General features: G+C 41.5%; 1 protein-coding gene across 2 annotated transcripts in view; it reads left to right on the top strand.

Moving 5' to 3' along the window:
• Positions 1-6,056: 6,056 nt before the first annotated feature.
• ELOVL4 (ELOVL fatty acid elongase 4) overlaps positions 6,057-23,794 on the top strand; it is a 33,719-nt gene continuing 15,981 nt past the window's right edge. The window contains exon 1 of one of the 2 annotated variants that reach the window (XM_068183912.1): positions 6,057-6,526. In XM_068183912.1, coding sequence (XP_068040013.1) covers positions 6,427-6,526 — 100 coding nt within the window. In that variant the 5' untranslated portion in view covers positions 6,057-6,426. Of the gene's footprint in view, positions 6,527-6,548; positions 6,802-23,794 lie in introns of those variants that run through there. The other variant, XM_068183913.1, reaches the window with a different exon arrangement.

The raw sequence follows: 23,794 nt of genomic DNA, 5'->3' as shown, positions 1-23,794 counted from the left end.
CCAGGCAGGAGAGATGGATGCATGGAAACTTGGGCTGAGTGTGAGCAGGACATGGTAGAAGATGATTTCAAGGCCCTTTACGAGGCAATGACTTTGTTTCCAATTTCAACAACTAAATATTCATATGTTCTATAATCTTTTTCTGCTCTTGATTTTTCTCTTGAAACACTATTGTGTTATACACACACATACACACAACTACTACAAAATTTTCCACTGTGAGTCCTGACAACTAAAAGATTTACAGTAGTCACTGCACAAAAACTTTGAGCGAAAGCTCTCATATGTTTAGTAAGAAATTTGGAATTTCACTATACAACCATAGGAAGTGTTATGTTTTATATGTGTCTGTATTGCCTTTGACTACCTGGTGGATCTTCGGGCTCTTTTCAAGTAGTATACTGAGGCTCATGCCCATGTCTGCATATGGCACTGAAAAGACCAGTGAACCATGGATTTATACCAGGGAGTGGCCAAGACATAGCTAGTTCAAGGGACATGCCAAAAATTTCTTCTCTATTCCATTCCAAATGGTTGGAACTGGCATCACTCTTCTCTAGGCTTGGATTCCCCATACATAAAATGAAAATCATAATGCCAGATTACCTCAGTAGGGCTATATAACTAACCTATTGTTTATAAAATGTGTAAGCCTGTGGCAAATACTTTCACATGATTTTCTGAGGATAAGACAACACGCCTATAATGAGGACTGGCACTCAGTCTTGTCCATCCAGAGCGTGCAGTTCCACAGCATATCCCCCTGGCAAAGCAAAAGGTGGAGAGTGAGCCAGGTCACACCAGTTCAGGGAGCCAGAGGCTGACATAGCCTTTATGTAACTCCTTTACCACAATTTTGTCCTCCACACACCACACAGATACAGGGTAAGGGCAGCACCATCATTACCAACCATATTCACACAGCTACAGCCGGAGACAGCACAATGGATCCCAGCTTGCATAACCAACGCCCTTCCACCTGACTGCATTGCTACAAGCAGCTTCTGCAGGGGACTATGCCCTACATTTCAGGCCATTACTAGCGCAGAAGCAAAGGTGCAAGATCATCCCTACAAACAGCTACACGCCTTCAGGAGGCTGACACACCCAGTGAAGTGGGTGCAGTAGCAGTGACACACACCTATGGAAAAGGCTGGATTTGGGAGTTAGCGACTTGCCGCAGATCTGACTATACATGTTGCTGTCATTTCAACACAGTGCCCTCAAAACATCAGCCCATAGTTTAGCATCGTCCTTCTCCAGCATGTACACATATGAAGCCCTCATTGCAAAAGTGTGCTTGCCACACCTCACAAATGATAGATGCTGTGACAGATATCAGTGCAGATAAAAATCTTAGCTGTGTAAAAGTATGAGAAACCATGTAAGAAAAGTATCATTAAGGCAGAGCGAGGCAGTATATATACAGGTTTTTGTCATCCTCATGTCTGTTGAACACATTTCTAAAAAGAAGCTGAAATGCAGGTAAAGCTATGAATGTATGTGCACCTGCTGGGTACACAACACATCTCACATACTGGATATACACATTAGCTTCATGGTTAGTGCCATTTCCCACACAGGAATCAATTATAAAATAATCGCTCAGAATGGTGCTGGGGAACACTGGACTAAGGGCTCCTCTTCTGAACAAGTACCAAAGAGCAGCAGTTCAAGCTAAATGCAGCCCAGCACTGCAGGCCAATGCTTCCAGTCTCTGCCCAGACTGCAGTAAATAGGGTTTGTTCTACAGTTTAGAAAAAAAACTCTAAATATAATGATCCTGAGTCAAATCACAGATATATTTACTTGAGAGTAAAGCCTGATATGGCTTGGGAGAAAGCTACTCACCACTTCCCTCATCTTGGCACCAAATTTTTATGCAGAAAGATGAAGTGTCAATATGTATAGAGAGCCCTTTGGAAACAAAACTTGCATTTACTTCACTGGGAGTGTTCAGTCTGGCCCTTGACTATTTTAACCAGGATAATAAACATATTCATATTCAATTCTCATATTTCTGTTAGAGCCACAGTAAAAATGGCTGATGTTGAAAACATGAAGTTGACACATATGAGAGATCCAATCCAGTGCTGGTGACAACAGCGAGGTGGAACCTTGTGGGAACTTACATCTAAGGTAAGTTTTGGCCAAAGCCTGCACTAAGCATTAGCATCTCTGGACACTTTCTGATGCATCACTCCAATGTATTTGGTTTGGAAAAAATTCTTTTGATGCAGTTAAATGTATGAAAGGACAGATGGCATCTAGCAGATGGTTTAGAAAACAAAAAGCCAAATCTCTTTCAGATCCCATGGAAGACTCTGTGCTGTGGAATACCTGTGTGCAGAGTTACCCCACCTCAAATTATGGAATTAACAGTGTGTTGCGTAATAAACAAATTAATTAGTGCTGAAAGACACATAGTTGGTTTTAATGTTATTATTTTAAAATACTATGGTTGTATGAAACCAGCTTTTTTAAGCTTTTATAGTATAAAGCTGGCTTAAATCAGCCTCTCTGTTGAAGCAGATAGCATTTATTCTATTGCATATGAATACACTTAAGCCTGTACTTGTTGATTCAAAGATCAAATGAGCTTTTTTTGGCTCAGCTAGCAGTCTTTATAAGGTGTATCAGCTTGAAAGTTTTAATGCAAGGAGCATATCATTTGAACAGGCTGTGCAAGCAAACCCATTCACTGCAAATTAATGTGCTAATTTATTTAATCATTTTCCCTCCTAAGACATTGATGGAATCAAATGAAAAAACATGAGAATTCGATAATTCAAGTAATTAAAACACATTTCTAAAGCTGAATGTGTTTTCAGCATTTAAATTTGGTCATGCTCAACACATACAATACTTTATGCACCTTCTTCACTGATAAGTGAATAGGTTGTCCCTTACCACATCATGTAATATTTAGATCTGTCAAATGTGTTGATTCAAGCAATTTTATGCTTTCCCACCAGGTAAGTTCCTGGTTTTGGTGATTCTCTTTGTAGCAAGGCAGAGTTCTTTTACTGCTGTTTTTGTCTTTTATTGAGCTGCCTGGAGGGATCACTGGTGGCAACATACAAAGCTCTGACTGCTTTCTTCCTACTACACTTCATAAATATTACCAAATATACCTGCATTACATTTTCCCCTTACAGCAATTTCATTGCTAACCTGAAGCAAAACCTGAATGGGAATACTTTCAACTAGTGCAGAAGCATCTGCTGATTCATCAATCATTATGATAGCATATGCTTCACTGAAATTAATGAATAAATGCATTTTTACAAGCATGACTAAAGGCACTGATCATCGGGAGCTTGTAACATTTCTATCGCTATTTGTTTCTTTCATGAAGAAGCAGAAAATGCCTTGAAACAGCTCTGAAATGAGATATCATTGGGGTTTTTTTACAAAAAAAAATCTGGAAGAAATACAAACAGTTTGTATCTGGAATGGGAACTGGCAGGAGAGCTTCCTAGATCCACCTGTCCCACAACTTCCTGTTACCTTCTGCACCCTTCCCAAAGCACACAGTTGCCTGCTGCCAGCATAAGCACCCTGGAGCACTGGGCAAATGGCTGAAGCACAGCTGGGAATTCATGTGTGTTCCTCTGGGATCAGCTGCCACAGATCTGTCTTTTCCTAGTCCATCTGAGATGTCCAGGTTTTAGGAATAAGTAGATTATCAAGTAGAAAACAACAACTCTGGCTAACTAATGTTATTGAAAAATCATCATTTTCTGACTACCATGCTGGAGATTTCCCTGGAGGATATTTTGATACTATGCCTTTGCATGCCTTCCTCCTTCTTCTCTCTTTAAGTAGAAGACACAGTCTCAGCATTCTTAAGGTAACATACCCTGCTGGGTGCACAAATGTAAAATAACTGGGATGTGTTTGGAAGCCTCAGACACAGGCCTAATCTTAAAAGCATGTCCACATATTTCCAGGCTGAAAGCTAAACTAATGAAAATAGTTAGCTGTAAGATTCACCATATTTTTTAAGGCAATCTCAAAGCACAGAGGAAGTTACTCTGGTTATATAGTTCATCTTCTCCCTGTTGTCCAAACTCTGCAACTCAGTTGTGGCTCCTCTCAAGCCTTAATGGCTCTATGAAATTATCTATGTACAATCATATTGCTAATATAAAGGATTTAATTGCCATCAAGAAAAGTTACCTAATCAGAAACAGATGAAACAGTAAATTGGATGATATAAACATTTTATAAACAATAATTATTGGTGTCAGTTGTGCAAAAAAGACTTCCACAAAATAAACAGGCATTCTAATAAAGACATAAGTATATGTAAGCTATAATACAAATAATTATTAACAGAAATATGTATTCATATTGCTAATATGTCTTGTTCCTTTTTTGTTCTTTGGTAGACTGTGGATCTTCACTCCTTGTGTTGGTGGCACTCTCCTAAGTCCACATCTTGCCCAACAGGGCAGGGAAGTGCGATCCTTTGTCATGTTGATTCACTCAGAAGCCGTTCTGTTTCCAGCATGTGGCCAACACAAATGGCCACATACCAATTTGAGGATTATGACTCAATCTCCTGGTTTCCTTTTGATTTAAATGATAATGTTACAAAAAGTTCTGAAGCTGTGCTTTAGACAATGCTAACCACATATCAAGATACTAAATGTCCAACAATACACTCCAGTAGTTTCTCCTTTTGGAGGCACAGGAAACACAGTTAACACTACACTGTCTGCCTGCAACTTGAGAAGCAGGTTGGTGTTCACCTTGCCCTACCCAGTGACAGATCCGTTTCACAGCTCTCACCAGACCTTCTGCCACGATCAGCACCATCAAAACAAGGCATAAGTCAAGTCACTGTAATTCATGAAGAATTTTGATTGACTGTTCTCATGTGAGAAAAGTAGCAGCTGTCCATACATCCACATGTGATAACCGTGCTTCGCTCCAACTTTCAGCCAGCATTGGGGTAAGCTGGACTTCCCTGTCCATCGAGGCCTCCAGGTGTTGACACAGCTCCTCTTCCTTTTCCCAGCACAGGTGATCCCTACTGCCAGCCACCTGGTTTTGGTGCAGTGACTCTACTTCCAGTGGAGTAAGCAGTGATGGCCAGGGTGCCTCTCCCGTCCATAGGGCTGGGATCGCAGCAGCCAGAGCAGTGCGGGAGCTAAGCCGGTCTGACTCACCCAGGAGGAGGAGTGCAAGCTGTGCTCACCAAGACCAAGTGACAACAAGTGACAGAGGTGCTGCTGCACTGGAGGAGGGAGAGGCAGACACCATCTGATCTGCTGCCTGCTAGATGGAAAGCTTGCAACTTGGGTGGAGCAGGTCCCCTCCTGCCCCTCACTCCCGAGGGTGTCATGCAGCCATCTGCACTATGCAAGATCATGGGGCAGACAAGCTGCCAAGAAGGAGATAAGAAGCAAAGAGTGTGAGGAGCAGGTGGTGCCTTTACACCAGAGGGTTTGCTGGGACTGAAACACAGGGTGCAGAATGGATGCTTCTCCTGCAGCACCCAGCAACACTCCGGGCAGCTGAATATCTCTGCTCCATGAAACGACCATAAAGGCCTTGGTCCAGGAGATAAGGGGAGGTGCGAGAAGGGCAGCTGGGTGGCACTTGGAGAAGGCTGGTCAGGGAAGTGCCACCAGGGGGTGGGGCAGGGAGGTAGCGAGATCCCGTTGCGGTTGCTGGTGTTATCCGTACTGGGAGGAGAAGGGATCTTAGCGAGGGCTCCTGGAAGCAGCAGAAGAGCCTCGATACGCACAGACGGAGGTAACGCCAACACCGCTCACGCCGGATCCTCGGTGTGTCTGTCAAGGGGTAGCAGGAGGGGAAGAGAGAAGAAAAATCCAAACTTATACAAAGAGAAAAGAAAGAAAGGAATTAGGAGTTGGCTGAAATACTCATTTTCCCCCTTTCTGTTAAAATAAAAAATAAAAAATCCTATTTGAACATAAAAAGCCGGGCTGAGATAACAAGAGCCTTCTCGCCCCCCCGCACGCCCTCCGAGGGAGGAGGAGCGGGTCCCGCGCCGCCCGCACCTGCTCCGGCGGGGCCGCCGGGCGCCTGCGCGGCCGGGCCGGTCCGTGGGGCCGCGCACCGCGGGCGCCGCCGGGGCCGCGGGACGGCGGCCACGTGACGCGCCCGCCCGCACCGCGCCGGGCGCTGCGCACCGAGCCGGGAGCACCGAGCTGCGGAGCCGCGGCCGCCGCCGCGCCGCCCCCCGCCTCCGCGCCCTCCGCCCTGCCCGCGGGGCACGGGAGCCGGTGACGGGAGCGAGGCGGAGTCTGGAGGGAAGATACGGAGAGATAGAGATTTAAATCACATCCCCGGCTGTAGAAGGGGCAGCAGCAGCAGCAGCCCCGGCGCAGAGGCACGGACGCACCCGCCGAGACAGGTCTGCCGGCTCCGCCGCTGCTGCTGCTGCTCACCATGGGTGCCGCCGCCGCCGAGCCCCCCAGCGCTATGGGCCTGGTGTCCAGCGTGGTGAACGACACCCTCGAGTTCTACCGCTGGACCTGGAGCATCCGAGGTAACGCGCCAGGGCGGCCGCGGCCCCGCCATCGCCGTGCCCGGCGCCCCCCGCCCGCTGCCACTGATGCGCAGCGGCTCAAAATGGCTCCATCTCCCGGGAGACGCGGAGCGCGCTCCGGCTACCCGGGATGGGGCCGCGGCGGGGGCAGACCCCCTCCCCCCAGCTCCCGCCTGCCCTCCTCGCCCCTCCGGGCGCGCTCGGTGCAGTGTTTGTTTATCCGCCGTAATCCCGTGTAGCGGCCCGGGGTGCGCGGGGCATCGATCCGCGGCAAGGTGAGCGCGTCCCCCGGGCGCCCGCGGGTGGACGTAGGGAAATCCGCTTCCCAGGGCCGTGGTTCCTCCGGTTCTCTGCCGCCGCGGCGTGCCTTGGGGTTGTCATACGGGGATCTGATGTCGGAGGTAAGCGAGGCCCTCCGGCACAGCCGGTCTTTGGCCTCTGCGGCAGGTGGGAGCCCCACGTCGACATCGCGTGGAGTTCAGCAAAAGAAATGAGGAAATGGTTGTTACCGCCAGTGCGGCAGCTTTGCATTTTATATTAAATGTCTTTGGGTCAGTCCTGCTGTTTCCCGTTTTCAATGTGCTCCGCTCCTGTATTGGCACTCCACGACTGCAATGTGGCAGATGCTGAAGGAAGAGTAAATGTCTTGGAATATGGAGAAATGTGCAAAAGCAGCTTGTAGTGCTGGGACAGCAAATGAGGTGGTACCTTGCTGCAGTGACCGGTAGCTCTGGAAGTGTTATTGGTCAGCTGAATGGTTCTGTCTCGTGTGTCAAATGAAAGGAGTCGCTTTCACGGTTGCTATTGTGAGTAGCCACGGGCAGCTGGCAGAAGGATCATTTACTCCTCTGGATGTTTTCTTCATTTTTTCATTGTCCACGCAACGATGAGGTTTAGCTGTTTTGAAACACACAGAGCGAAACTGCAGTGCATGCAACTGTGGATGTATTTCGTGGCGGTGTGATAGGTGGGAATGTGGGGCCTTCGTTACAGACGGGAAGCTCACTGCATCAGCAGTCTTTGCTTTTCCTCCCCCCCTCCCTTCTGCCATCTGTCAGATAATAAATTAATCTTATGTTATAGATGGAAGGAGCTCACTTTTTTCACAATTTGCCTTTCCATAACTTCTGTGTTTTGCTATATTTTAAAAATCGAGCCTGCATGCTTATTTTTCTCTTCTGTTTTTAAAAACTGCCAGAATATGAGAGCAAATAAAAATGCTTGCAGCAGCACTGCATTGTAATCTACCAGTGTTTGCTTTCTGACTCTTGCAACATACAATTGTTCATAGACTGCCAGGTAATGAATGAAAGAGATGCTATTCTAGTCAATCAATATCAAACATTTTCAGATGGATATAAAAATAGATGTGGGTACAAAGTTGATAACCTTACCAATTACTTGATGTATTTGAAAAAAATAACTTACGTTCTGATATATATCCTCAACTTCAAAAATGTTATTTAAGTCTGTCAATAGACCATGTCTATTGTAAGCAAAAATGATCAGAGGAGGGAAAAAAAAGAAAAAGCAAGTAAATGTTAAGAATGTAATGATAAGTAACAGTGATAACACACAAAGAGCAAACTTTTTTCTTCTGCTTCTTTGGAGGATGTTAAGCAGTAGTAGGATCACATTGTTATTGCCCCTAAAATATGTGTAAGTCTTACTAATTTACTAATGAAAAATTTTTAATTTTTGCTTTAAGTTTGGTAGCATTGCTGTTAAAGCAGGATTCCATTGTAATGAAGTCATCAGTCCTATCTTGTGAAGAGTTTCTTGTTCAGATTTTGGATTACAGCAGGTCCCTTCAAGGCTAGTTTTGAGTAGAGCCTAAGTCACATGAAAAACACATTACAGTTCTTATTTATATCCAGTAGTATGTGGTACAAGGTTCTCCTGTAGTTTTTACCGTCAGATAGGGATTGGTGAAACATGTAATATGTCACATTGTAGTGACAAGGTAGCTCAGGATAAGAAAGTGTTATTCATGAGACAATGCTGTGTGGCTCTTCAGTGAAATAATTTTTAATGCCCTAAGTTCTGCAAAAATACCTGCTCAGTTTGCTGCTTTTCTGCATGTTTCTTTATTTAGATAAAAATAATTGTCTCCATTTGCCATCTCTGAGTCAACATACAGCATACTTTCAGTACCTAAAAGGGGTGTGACACAAGAGCCGGAGAGGGACTTTTTACAAGGACATGTAGTGATAGAACAAGGTAATGCCTTCAGACTGAAAGAGAGTAAGTTTAGATAACAGGAAAAAAATTCTCTCCTGCAAGGGTAATGAGGCACAGGAACAGGTTGCCCAGAGAACTTGTGGATGCCCCGTCCCTGGAATTGTTCAAGGCCAGGTTGGATGAGGCTCTGAAATTCTGGTGGAAGGTGTGTCTGCCCATGGAAGGGTGGTTGGAAGTAGATGATCTTTAAGGTTCCTTCCAACCCAAACCATTCTATGATAATGTTAAAATTGTGAATTCAGCACTGTTATGAATTCATGCAATTCACCTTTGTGTTAAGAGCTATGACAGTAATGTTGCTCAACAGAAAACACAAATTATGGCATGCAAGACCATTGCCTAATGTTCAATATCATTAAATAAAAAACTATACCACGCAGCAAAGTTGCTCAACAAATGATGCTATGCAATAGCATTACACAATAAATCATACTGAAACACTACTACACAGCAAAATTACACAACAAAATGTGAAGAAATTTTATTCCCACTACTACTCCTACACTTATTCTCTCCATTTCCCACTTCCATTTTTTATTGAACACCTGTGTGTCTTTAGCCCTGTTCTCTCTATTCAGCAAGATTGACTTGCCAGTAGGTGTTTTCTCCTGCTGCCTTGGACTCCTGTGATGACACTTGTGTAGAACTGTGCCAGAACATCCCACTGAGTCTTGTGCTGCTTTATTTTTGTACATTAAAAATTTGATCATTTTCCTCCCCTGCTTTGTGCTATTTAAAAAGCAAATTACCTTTTCTGAGACCCAAAAAAAAAAAAAAAAAACCCCAAAAGACCAAGTATATAGTGAGCCTAAATTGATTTTGAGTTGATGTTACAATTTCTTTTAGCATTAAGCATGCTGTCTAAAGTTGATTGGTTTGTGGTTTTGGTTTTTGAAGTCTTGCATTTGGGAGTAGTAGCAGTGTTCTGTGACTTTTTCCCCAAATGTATTATCAAATGCATTTTCAGCATTAGCTTGATGCTTTTGCTTGTTCATTTGTTGAAAAATTACTTTTTTCTCTCCACCCTTGACTACTTTTCAGATCCCGTTCATGAAAGCCCAAAATCCATTGTAACCATATATTCACCTAGGAGGCTGAAGGACATAATTTAGGAAGCCATAATCTTCAAGAAGAAATAGAAAGGTCAAAAACATGTTCTTAGCGGTCATCAAGAGCCACAAAAAAAGGTGGTCAGAGGAACAGTTACTATCAGGAAATACGATCTAGGAATTCCATGCCCTTATTTCTGTAAGGGCATGGGACCAGTTCCATGTGATTGTTAGGGCAGGGCTTCCTTCTTTCTCTCAGCTTGAGTAGCTGGTTGAGGTTGGATTTGCCAGGAAGGATTAAGGGTATGATTAGATGACTGAGCAAGTGACTTAAAGGGAGGTTCCAGGCTGAGTCCAGGGGAACTATTAAGATGAATAACTCAGGACACAATCCAGGAAAGAAGAGTGTGGAAATCTCAAAATGTGGGTAAAGAGACCATTGTCAGTCGGGGAGGGGGAATAGGAGACTGTGGCTTGAAAAGAAGATTCATGAAACACTGTACAAAAATATTTATTTAGAGGAACTACTTAATTTGAATGTACTGAGCTAAAGAACAGAAGGCTTTACTGACTTTGGGTGAGAATGATTGTTCTTGGAGCTCAAGAGTTTAAAGGAGGCAGGGCCATCCCAGGCCACGTGGGACTGCTTTGGAACAGCAACTATTTACAGCTGTTGCAGTTAATAGGATTACAGACTTTTTCCATCAGTAGGAAAGGAGAGATGCAAACTTTCACTTTAGTGGTAGGGTAGTGTTCTACCTAGCATCTTGTTCAGGAGCAACATCAACTGTGGGTTTTATCAGTTGGGTCAGAAGTCTTAAGGCGGTGAGGATGGAGAAGATGGGAAACTTAAAGCTGGTTGCCCAAAAGGTGAACCAGTGGAGCAGCTTCCTTGAGAACACTGATTGCCATGAACACTTTTACTGGGAGATCTTGGGACTAGTTTAAAATTACCCAGGAAGTTCAGGTTCATTTTCTTTTTCAGTCCAGGGAAGAGAACCAGAACAAAACAAATTTCTTCTTCCCTTGTACCTTCCCCCATAGAGAACCCAAATATGACCAAAGGATCCTGAGTGTTTATGCTTGAGAAAAGTTCACTGGGGTGCTTAGCAGAGCACTCTGAGTGCAAGTAGTCCCTTGTAGATGAGGATTTGTGCCAAAGCTGGAGGCAAGTAGAATGCCAGTGAAAGTGCTTCAGAGGATGATGATGGGGAAAGAGAACAAAGGGTGAGATTAAGGTTCATGAAGTCTGTCTCACAGAAACAAAGCAGAACATGTTCCTAAACTTTCAGACGGCTGGCTGAGCATCAGATTTGGTGATACGGCACAATACTTGTCTTGCAGATATAATATTCTTCTCAAGGGAATAGTTTTTTTCAGTCTGTGGCCGTGACTGGGTGAAACACAAGGATTAGACAGGGAGAAACCTACTGGAAATGGAAAAGCTTTCTGACTGGGCTGGCTGTCTTGTGGCAGAAACACAGAAAAAACCTGTGGCAGAAACAGCACTGGAGAAATTGATTGTGAAAGTAAAGAATGTTAATGCCTAGATCATGAGATTGCTGTCAACTAAACTGAACAATTGGAGCATCCCAGTTTATTTGATTCATTTGACATTTAATTGCCAGTTAGTGAAGGGAGGGAATTTATTAGTGAAGAAAAAAATAATGCTTGGTATTGAAGGCAATTTGCTGAGTGTTTGAGGGAAGTTCTACCCCCATTTCAACATCAGGAGATTTTATCAGATTGTACAACTCAAAAGACGTAATCAGAACCAAACAGATACCAAGCATTTTTGGAAGTGGAAACATCATTCAGAAAAGTACATTAGTGAAGGGAAAATGTCTACTTAGAGATCTTGGGTCAGCAAGCTTCAAGACCTTGGTCATGAGGGAGTAGGAGAAGCAAAATGAACTTTATGGATGAGAAGCTGAGTTTTGAGTGGAAGACTTCTCTTTCCTAAAATGAAGGAGCAGAAGTTGTAAGGGTGATATGCAAATCTCAGCTCCAGAAAAGAAATTAAACAGAAAAAAAAACTTCAAAGAGCACCAGCAAGAATGTAATACAAACTTGTGTTTGAACACTCATCATCATATTCCAGAAGGAAAAGGAAATGTGTAGACAAAATGACAAGAACATAACCGCATATTTGAAAATTCATTCTAAAACTGTGTAGGTAGCATGTCTTTAAATCTTTGAAGGAAATAAGTTGTTATGAATACTCTTAAAGGAGAATCCATGGGAAAAGATCTGGAAATGGCTGTATACAGAATTTAACCAAGCTGATTGCATGATCTTAGTGCCTGCTGCAGAAGGCCAAATGACTAGATGTTTAGAATTCAGCACATGGTAAATTGCTGTTGCAGAGTTCCAAGCAAATCATGTTTCTCAGCTGAGGCATCATGAGGTGCAAATCAATATGTGGTCCTGGAGCCCCATACTGCAACAGGAGGTGAAGAATTCTTGAGAATTTGAAATACCCTTACTATGAAGCAGATGCATTCATCCTGGAGACTCCACTGGTTACACAGATTGATCAAGGATAGTGGCTGAACTCTTGTTCATAGGTAGCTGTCTCTAGTTGGAGCACCTTGACTAGTTGTCACCCTGCATTCGTGCTGTGCTCAGGGTGAAGAGGCCTGTGGCAGGCCTGTGGTTATAGCTATGAACAACCAGAAGAGGCTGTATTCAAGGCAGCTATGCTATGCTGTCCTGTGCAATCAGGGAAGAGTGTCAAAGGCTGCACAAGGACAGGTAGTAGAAGCTTAGGGAACATAGGATGCAGTTCTTTTTAAGGTCTTGTAGATCAGGAGTCATGAGGAGTGGGTGAGGCAAGACTCCACTTTTTCCTCTGCCAGTCCAGACAGGTTTTTGGAGTTACTTGATTGATTAGGAGAGCATTTAGCTAAAAGGTGAATAAATGAAAAGACTCCAAACATATATGTAGGGGACTTTGAGAGGAAGAACTTGCTAGGATGCAAGGCTAAGCAGGGAGAAGATGCTGTTGTGTGTACTGAAGAGTTTTTTGAGGTAGGGCAAGTGAGGTTGAATGAATGCCTGAATGGCCTGAAAAACTGGAGCTAAACGAGTGTTCATTTATCTAAAAAGAATTGACCATTAAAAGAATGACAGCTTTGGCTTTTAAAGAGTGTTGATATGACTGGGGTGTTCCTACGGCACAGAAGTTGTGACAGTGTGATTTTAAGGACAGATCTGATCCATAAGTTAGGACTTCTCTGACTAGTAAATATATGACAAGGCCTTGCTTTCTCAAGCTGTATTTGGAAGCCAAGTTGGAGCTACCACTGCACTTCATAAGGATCTCTTTGAGTGGGACTGTCTGACTGACACCTCATTTAGGAGGATGTGGATGCTGAATTAAGTTCCTGGATCTTGTATGGTGACAAGTGGGTACTCAGTGTTGTCAAACTCAAGTGCTTCTGAGTGTATGAACTTCGAAGTCTTGTGGAATTTTAAGGATGCAAATGGAGGCAGCTCTGAAATTCAGGCTTGGCAGTACTTAGGTGTTAGCCCTGTTGGGGTTTTGAGTACTGCATCCCAGCTAGTAGGCAAAGCAATAAGTAGCTGCAGGACAAGCCTGGAGATTAATAGAGTGCAACGTGGTTTGTATTAACTCATTTTGTGTGTGCTTGGATCTCAAGATAAGCATGAGCTAAATTGCCTTTCTCTTATGGAAGGTGAGGGAGAATAAGCTACCTCAGTTTGGCTTGCATTTGATGCAAGATAGTGATGCCTGTGGGCATCCAATTGCTCTTGTTTTTTTTTTTTTTTTTTTTTTTTGCTTGTGTGCCTGCAACTCAACTTCTTTCTTTAGGTACTTGAATAATTTCAGTGGTTTGATCCTTAACTCCTGTCCTGGAGTGTTCACTCTCTCTGTGGCATTGTGTCTGCTTGTTCCATGGGATTCTTCCCTTGTATTGTGTTTGCATGGCCAGGGTTTGCTGCTAGGGGGACTATGCTAGGAGCTTCCCCCATGTCCAACAGAGCTAATGCCAGCCCATTCCAAGATGGGCCCTCTCCTGGCCAAGGCTGAGCCAATCAGTGATGGTAATAAAATCTCTGTGACAACAATCCCACCATCAAAAGCAGTGTGGCCAGCAGATTGAGGCAGGTGAGTCTGTCCCTCTACTCCACTCTTGTGAGACCTTCTGCCTCTGGGGTCCCCAGCACAAAAAGGGCAATGACCTAATGGAGCAAATCTAGAGCAGGGCCACCAAGTTGTTCAGAGGGATAGAGCACTCCTCCTATGAGGAAAGGCTAGGAGAATTGGAATTGTTCAGGCTGGAAAAGAGAAGGCTTTGGGGTGACCTAATTGTGTCCTTTCAGTATCTGAAAGGAGCTTACAAGAAAAATGGAAAGAAACTTTTTACAAGGGCATGAGGTGAAAGGATAAGTGGGAATGGCTTCAAACTGAAAGAGTGGAGGTTTAGGTTAGAAATTTTAGGAAAAAATTCTTTATTCTGAGGATGGTGAGATGCTGGAACAGGTTGTCCAGAGAAGCTGTGCATGCTCCATCCCTGGGAATGTTTACAGCCAGGTTGGATGAGGATCTAAACAGCCCAGTCTAGTGGAAGATGTCCCTGTTCATGATAGAGTTGTTGGAAGTGGATGATCTTTAATGTCCCTTCCAAGCCAGGCCATTCTATGATTTTACAATAGTGTATTTAAGAAGAGGGGGGAAAAATGGCACAGAAGTAATTGCAGCCAGAAAAGAGTGAGAATATGTGATACAAACCACTCTGCAGACATGGAGGTCAGGGAAGGAAGGCAAGGAGGTGCTCCAGGCACTGGAGCAGAGATTCCCCTGCAGCCCATGGGAAAGACCACGGTGAGATACCTGTGCCCCTGATGCCTGTGGAGGTCCATAGGGCTGCAGAGATCCATCTGCAGCCAGTGGAGGAGCAGCACACCAGAGCAGGTGAATGCCATAAGAAGGCTGTGACCCTATGGGAAGCCTGTGCTGGAACAGGCTCCTGGCAGGAAGGATCCCACACTGGATCAGTTTGTGAAGAGCTGCAGTCTGTGGGAAGGACTCAGGCTGGAGAATTTCATGGAGGACTGTCTCCTGTTGGAGCAACCTGACACTGGAGCAGGTGAAAGACCCCTCCTCCTAAGGAAGAAGCAGTATCAGAAACAGCACATGATGAACTGACTGTAATCCTTATTCCCCATCTCCCATTGCCACTGGCAGGGAGAAGATAGAGAATCAGGGGTGAAGTTAAGCCTGGGAAGGAGGGAGAGTTTGGGAGAAAGGTGCTTTTCAGTGTGTTCTACTTCTCATTATGCAACTCAGATTTTGGTAATAAATTCAAGTAATTTCCCTAAGTCACATCTGTTTTGTCTATGACTGTAATCAGTTTGTGACCTCTCCCTGTCCTTACTGCTCTCTCCAACTCCCTGAAAGGTGGCTGTAGTCAGGTGGGGTTTGGTCTCTTTCTCCAGGCATCAACTGACAGAATGAGAGGACACAGTCTTAAGCTGCACCAAGGGAAATATGGGTTGGATATCAGGAAAAAGTTTTTTATGTAAAGAGTGATAAAGTACTGGAATGGTCTGCCTGGGGAGGTGGTGGAGTCACCATCTCTGGAGGTGTTTAAAAAACTATTGGATGTGGCACTCGATGCCATGGTTTAGTTGAGGTGTTTAAGCATGGGTTGGACCTGATGATCTTGAAGGTCTCTTCCAACCCTGTGATTCTGTGATTCTGATTAACTCATGAGCCTCATCTTCTATTTTCTCTACCCTGTCCAGCTGAGAGGAGAGTGATAGAGCAGCTTTGGTGGGTACCTGGCCTTCAGAGAGGGTCAAACCACCACATCCCTAGTTTCACTTTCTGTTTCAGCATAATCATGAACTCTTGACTGTTTGGTTTGTTTCCATCATATTTTCCTATTCCTCTTATCTATTTCTGCTATATCTAAAAAATGTCTTCTTCCAGCTCTTGCATAGGTTGTGTTTAGTTTACATGCTTGACTATGGTGTTCTTCTATTTTTTTTTCTGCTTATAGATCTTATCTCCTTGATTCTTTCTCCCAGTTAGGACCAATAAGAAAAATTGTTTTATTGCTTTCTAAATGTTCCTAGAACATTGCTGAAACAAGTGAATTTGTAACCCATGTCTTTCACTTTTTCTGTTGAGCCAGTAAATCTCTCTGATGTGATTTTATGTCCTTCTATTCTTAGAACATAATTGTAACACCTTGTTTTTAAATGGTTTGAGTTAACATAAAGAAAAAAAATTAAAGTAGTTAGTAGTTAGATTGACTAGCTGGGTTGTAAATAGGAGACTTCATAATCATATTTTCTACACAGTTTAATATTTAGTGGTTTACCAGGAACAGATGTGCCTAATAGAAATACTTACATACAGAGTACCCTAAAATGCTTTGACAGTTAGGTCAGGTTTTTTCCTACTCTGTCCAATCTCCATTTCAGTGATACCTGGATTTTTTACGTTGAGGGAGAAACTTGGGGCCCATGTGTTAGCATGGAAGGTAACACAACTGTTGAAGTGAAAAGACTCAGTTGTAGCAGTTGTTTGGACATGGGCATTATGTAGCTTGCAAACTGATGATTTTGTTACTGTGTACTTAGTGGATGAAAAATTCAGACACTGATCATTCTTTTCATCACTTTTGGGTTAAAAGCATTTTGTCATTCAGTTCATATTTTGAAAATCAGCATTTCAAAATTACTCTTTTTTGGTGCTTGGTTCCTCACCCCCCCCCCCCGCCCCCCCCCCAGTTTGTCATTTTTGCTGATGTTAAAGGAATGTTGAGAATTAAGTGGTAAATGTTTTAGAGTTTTGTTTTCCTCAGAGGCTTTGACTGATGTATTTGTGTTAAGCTAACAGAAGACCAAATGCATCTCACAACTGTAAATTTACTTCTGCCTCTGAACTTTGAAGAGGTAATGCATTTCAGTAACTCCTTTTGTAGTTTTTAATCAAAACAAAATTCTCATCTCATTCATCCTTCTGTAAAACCAAAGTAATGAGGAGAATCCTTGTGATAATGCAAACAGGAAAACCAGGTAGTTTATCAGAGAGCTTTCTGTGCTGCTTCTGCAAATTTTCTCCAGTAGCTTTCTGGTATTATTCTTAGGTAGATTTCACTTGCCATTGGTGATTTTCATACATGCTCAAGCACTGCATTTAAAAGTCTCTAAATGTTCATCTACAACCCCAAATAGTTGCGTTACAAGAGCATCAACGTAAGTTGTTCATGTTTTCTGTGTAGTTAAACATCACTATCCTTCTGGTGCGTAAGCACATTAGACATGTCCCATGTATGCTGAATATGTAGCACTTATCTACAGTGGATAAGACCTTGCAGAGTTATTATTGAACTGATATTAATAATCTTCCACATTTTTCAATGAACTTATGTTTAAACTGAAGGAATCCAGTAGCAATATCTGTCTTTGGAGAAGATCATCATACCCTGTGATCATCCCCGTCAGCATTATAAAACTCTGGGTGGGCCAATAGACTAATCTGTTATTGCAACATTGAATGTACATAAATTCTGTGTTTGTATTACTGCTTACTGATACTCCTGCAACTATTTTCATAGTGCCAAACCCCAGTGCTTTTGTATGAAGTAGCGACATGTCCAGTCTGAGTTCAGAGACATAGTTTTGGCAAAAAAACATACATGTTTGAGTAGAAGTTTCAGTAGCAGAAAAGCTTTTTGAAGTGTGTTTTGTGCCGTACTGCTATTGCTTTAGAAATACAGAGACATATGCTGGATCATAAAGTCTGCAACTAGTTTATAAAATTACATTATATGGTAGGGTTGGGGGTTTTGTATGTTTTCGTCTGTTTACTCCATAACGTATAATATTTAAGAAAAAGCATGCAGGCATCATTGCATTGGGAATGCATCTTGCATTTGTGATGTCTGGAAAAGAAGATTTGGCAACCAGAAAAATACTTCATGCCTCAAGGGCTTGTATCTTGCATATCTTGTATAAGCTTCAATGAGGATTATATTTTTATTATTACTTGAAGCAGAGCATTTGTACTGTCCCCACAAGTAATCATAATCAATGGAGAAGATAAATACAATTTGAGCAAGGTAATCTCTTTGGACTTGAAAACCCTGTGACTTGATGGTAAATTATCATGTGTCCTGAACTTCATAGTAATTCCATTACTATCCTTGTCTTGAAAACACGTGTATAATGTAATTGCTGTGTATAGACACGAAGACAATATGGTATTAATGACTGATAGGAGTCCTGAGAAGACTGGAATGCTGGTCAGAATAATGGGAAGGCTAGTTAAAATACATCTGCCCTTCTAACAGCAAATTGGGATTTGGCCTTTCTGTTACTTTAATGGGAGTTTATGAAACACATGCACATTACACAGATGTTCATTAACTGCAGGAGATGTTGCTCATAGCTGTGTGGCATTTTGATTTTATGTTGCTGTTTACAGCTTTAAAGAAGACTAAGCAGTCAATTACAAAGCCCTGAAATTCGAAACAAAGCCACAACTGGTTATAGGTGGTACCTGTTAGTCTTGCCTTGTAGTCCTCTTGGTTTTGGGGCAGGCATCTCTCATTTCTGACCGCAACAGGGTTTTGTGCAGCAAACTTAGAATATATGGGTTTCATTTTTTTGATTTTTGGGGTGTGCTCTCATTATTCATTGTGCATGAGGCTGAATACTCTTATTCTTACACTTTAGTTTTATGTTTTATAGCATGTTAAAGTGACAATGCTTTGCCATAAAATTTTGATGTCTCTTGTTCTTGACCTGAACAAATTAGTTTGTTCCTGAGTAGTTAAAGCTTAAGAATTGTCAAAGTACTTAACTCAGATTTTTAGATTTATTATCAAAGATTAAAAAAAAAACTTGCTTTCTCTCTACTGATCTACTAAGTAATGAAAAAAAAAAATTACTTAAACCAGATCGGCTGTTATCCTTTTTTCCTGGGTTTTGGGAACCTTTGTGCATATAATATCCTGTGCATGTCATCCTTAGCTTTACCAATACCATACATGGGAAGAAATTCTTTACTGTAGGGGTGGTGAGGCACTGGAACAGGGTGCCCAGAGAAGCTGTGGATGCCCTATCCCTGAAGTGTTCAAGGCCAGGTTGGATGGAACTGTGAGCAACCTCTAGTGGGAGGTGTCCCTGCTCATGACAGGGTGATTTGAAGTGGATGGTCTTTAATGTCCCTTCCAACATAAGCCATTCTATGATTCTGTGATACTCACATCTTTGTTCTCTTGCCAGTTATTACCACCACTGATACTGTGACATTATGATAATACAGAATTTTTTGTGAGATAAAGCAGCAGGGGCTTGACTGGTTCCCGAGAAACCAGTGCAGGGCTGATTTACATGTTTGTAGAGTATACAGAGATGAGCGTGAAGATGATTCTATGATTGGTAAATACACCTGCAGGTGAATGAGATTAAGTGTTTCTGTAAGGAAAATTAAAAAAAAAAACAAAAACAAAAACAAAACAAAACAAAAAAAAAAAGGCAAGTAGCGAGTGACCGGATAGCTGTTCAAAACTACCCAAATGAGGAAAGAAAAAAATGATGGGTCTAGGAAAGAAAATTATGGTGAACTAGTGAACTAATTAAAAGTTTAATCCTGATTTCTTTGGCAGTAGAGAGCAACTTTATGCTAGTTAACATTTTATAGCAAGCTGCTATATGTTCTACCAGGCTTGTTGCCTCTGGGAAGACATATCCTGTACTAAAACTGGATATTCTTCTAAGATCTCTTGGCTTATACATGTGTTAATGGAAGCTTCATGGCCTTTGCTTTGTAGATGATACTAGATTCTTTCTGAGTTAGATACAGGTATCTTTGGCCCTAACAAACTCCTTAGAAATACCCATAGTGCCAGAAGACTGCAGACATTGCCAAGTGTGATAGGTAAGAAAGAAGTGTAAACTGGCCATTCTTTTTGTCCCAGTCATTTTGCTTTCCTGCAGCAATCTGTCTGCACAATCCCTCCTAAGAAGACATGGACTTTTCTTTTGCCTGAAATGTAGATGAGGCTATAGGGATATAATTTCAATTTATGCAGTAGCTTCAATCTGCTATTACAGGATTTCTCATTAAAGAAACTTTATAAACTGAGATTATTAACAACAGGACAAGAGAAATGGCCTGAAGCTGTGCAGGGGGAGGTTCAGGTTGGACATCAGGATAAATTTCTTCACTGGATGGGGTGGTTAGACTTTGGAATAGGCTGCCCCAGGAAGTGGTGGAGTCATCATCCCTGAAGGTGTTCAAGAAATGACTGGACATGGCATTTAGGTGCTATGGTTTAATTTACATGGTGGTGTTCAGTCATAGGATGGACTAGATGATCCTGAAGGTCTTTTCCAACTTTAATGATTCTATAATTCCACTAATTGAGGAATAGAGTGCAATTTGTGCAATGAATAGTCAATAGCAAAGCAGGTAAGTTAATTCAAGCAATGACAACCTAAAAGAAAAATTCACTTGGGGCCATATGAACAGCTTTATTAAAATAATAGTAAGTGAATATTTTTTTTTAATTCTACAGATTTTCTGTCCAAAAATACATGGCCTCTCAACTTTCTGCAATGCTGCTTCATTATCAGTCTCAAACTGTGCAGCCCATGTAGTCATGTACTGTTTTAAAGGCTAATTTTATAGCTTTAGCTGTTGTTGTGTGAGGTGTTAGTTAGTCAGAGACTGAGCTTTTTTCTTGAAATTTCTGCTAACTGCTAACAGTAAATCTACTTTTAAATGATTCTGATGTATTACTCAGTTTAGTTCAAAAGCATAGGGTCTAATCAGGTAGATGCTTATTCAAGTTTACTTTCAACAGATCCAGTCTGCAGTGATTGTGTAGCCAGAGTGAATCTTATGTTCACTTGTAAATATTTACATGACTGGACCAGTATTTCTAACAAAAATCTTGGAGAGAAGTATATTGCATATTTATCTGTAGCCAGAAAGAAAAGGGGGAGGGAGGGGATTACTAAAGCACTAAAATCACTGAAGGGATCTAGTGTGAAAACTTTGTAAAGTTTTCACTCACTTTTAAGGTGTGTGAAGTTATATTTCTCACCTGGTTTTTTTTTTTTTTTAGTATGATATGTGTTTTCATTTTGTAATTATTTCAATTATAGTGGTAGTGGAACTAACAAAATGTGGGAAATTCTTAGATAATGAAACCACTGTGGTTCATGGAACAGTACTCCAATTAGGTGATACTGCTTTGCCTTCCTTATATTGTGGAGTTAAAATTTTACTTGTTTAAGGAAATCTTTCTTAAACTTGAGGCTGGCTTTGAGAGTACTTTTGTTGAAATAAAGGTGATCTCCAGAGAGCTCTCACAGAACCACATTTAAATGCTCGCCGTCATTTCTGCAGTGTCTTTAGAAATGTAATCGGACAGATGGGTGTGCTGGATTGGCACTGTAAGTGTCTTTGCTGAGAATAGTATCAATAGCTATTAATAACTTCGAAAGTCTCTCCAGATAAATTAGTGAGTACCGACCTTATAGCTCAGGAATACATATGTTGTTAAACTGAAGATTATCTAAGCATTTATTTTGAACCAAACAGGGAACACAGGGAATTGCAATAACCTTGTATTTTAGGGATGTAATATTTTCTCTAAAACTGATTTATAAGGAAAGATAATCACCATTGTACTGTTTCAGGATTTCTCGAGGTGAATGTCAAAGTGACTGTGCTATGCATTTGTTTGCTTATTTTTAAAGTTTGTACTTCTTGGAGGAAGAAAAATATTGATCATAGGCTAAGTAAAATGCAGGAAATTGAACCATGTCAAATCTTCTCTATCAGAAAGGAAATGCTGAAACATGTTTAACAGAAATGCTTGCATATTAAAACAGTTACAGTGTGTTTCTCAAAAATTTCTTGTGATTTTTAATGCTAGAACAGCATCACTGCAGCCTTACTTATTGAAATTCGTGTTCACTTTCCATCCATATTTCAGTATAGGTTGATTATGTCCTCTTTGGACATTGCCAGGCAGGATATTCAGTCCTTTTCACTGGTCCTGGTCTTCTTCTTCCTTTGAATTAAGAAATCAAAGGAGTTTATATGTGTATTTCTTGTTAATTTCCTCACAAAAACAATTACATTGTGCAAAGGTAGGTACCTCTAGGCAACTTCAATTATTTATATATATATAAATGATAATATATATACTTAAATATAATACATATATATACATACACATATAAATATATAGGTGTAAGTTCTTCTGGTTTTTGCCTTTGCAAGGTGTAACTTTAGAATGTATATACACAAAATGACAGGAAAGCCTTGTGTATATACACATTTCCTGCTATTTCCTTACATAACAGTTATTTTTTATCAAGAACATGTTAGTAGATGCCTTAGTCTAGGCTGGATTCATTTTTGCTATAAAGTTCAACCCTAAGTATTTGTTCTAAAACTTTTCCCAGCTTACCAGAAGAGCGCTGTGCTACAGGTTGTGCCATGACAGCAGACATTTTATTTGTGATCGAATTAGAATCTGGGTCTTGGGATTTGAAAGACAAATGCATTAATCCCCTGAAAGATTCAGTCAATCTCTGTCAATTCTAATCAGGTAAAGGCATTGGTCTTTTTGCTTCACAGCAGTTCGATGGAATTTTTTTTTTTAATTCAAGGAGCTAGCTTTTTTATTTCAAGCTTATTTCATCTTTGAGGTAAAAGTGTCCTTTTTCTGTGTGAAATCCTGCAGGATTAATGCACTCATATGTCCCCGTAAGCTATCACAGTTCTCTGTAATTTGCAGAAATCTTTTGTGGTCATCAGCACCAGCTAGTAAGTAGGACACAAAATTATGCTGGTTTTGCTAAAACAGTCTGGGGGCTGGGAAGGAGGAAGGCGTTGGAGTAGCTTGGAATATTTGCCACTTGAGCAGATGACTTAAGATAGTGAATTTATCTTTGAAAGAGAGCAAGGGTCTGCATTTTACTGGGTTTTCTGTGTAAAACATGAACAAGCAGGCTTGTCAGGTAAACTGAAATGAAATTGTTTTTGTATAACCTTCTGTGTGATAAGATTGGAGTTGACTTATGATGCAACAAGTTACTTTGCATTATTCCAGGAGAGATCCTTTGATGAAAAAGTTCGGGGATTAATAGTATCATGTTTTCTGATGCCACAGTACTAGTTAAAAATAATCATAAGCAGAAGCTCCTAGATGCCCTTAAAATAACCATAAGGTGGTGTTCGTAGTTAGCCCAGTAGAATAGACTGCTCTACTGTTTTGGACAGCATGTACTCCAGAACTGAATTGCCTACCGTGTTCCCTCTCATAGAAGCATTTTGTGTTTGTAATTACTTGTCCTAGGGGAGGTCAGGCCCCCAAAATGGCAATGTTGGATACCCTGGGCAGTGTGTTACAAGATTTGTATCAGTAATACATGTTTTTCCTGTAAATACTTCAAGACTTCTCAGAGATGTGGTGGCTCACTGTCCAAAAACCCTTTGGAGAGGGAAAGTAACAGGCTGAGAGCATGGTATGGAAGAGTAATGGCAGCTTCTTAGGTGCTCTTATATAGTTGTCAGAGCTAATGAAATATATCTCTTGGTTTTCTCCAGCGAAGTCCTTCAATTTGTAGTATTTGTGGAAACAAGGTGGAAGAATTGTTTACAGTGCTGATGAGGTATGAGGCAAAGCCTACTTTCAGCTGGGTTTTAATATAAATTATCCCTTTGTCTTTCCTTTCACCCTCTAGTGAACCCTCATTCTTCCATCTAGAGGTCCAGAAATCCTTGTCTCCTGACACAAAAAGAAGTCTGGAACAGGTCATGGTTTCCTGTTTTCAGCAGTGGGTGGCAACATTCACGTCCTGGCTAAAATTCAAATCTTCCTCTTTCACATTTCTTTGTATTGCCAGTGTGTAAGATTATCATGAAACAATGTATTAGAAAATAGAAGACAGATTCTCTAATGTGTTTTTTTTT

This window comes from Anomalospiza imberbis, chromosome 3 (genome assembly GCF_031753505.1).
Source record: "Anomalospiza imberbis isolate Cuckoo-Finch-1a 21T00152 chromosome 3, ASM3175350v1, whole genome shotgun sequence".
In the NCBI taxonomy this organism is placed as follows: Eukaryota; Metazoa; Chordata; class Aves; order Passeriformes; family Viduidae; genus Anomalospiza; species Anomalospiza imberbis.
This window is presented reverse-complemented; position numbering and strand designations above follow the sequence as displayed.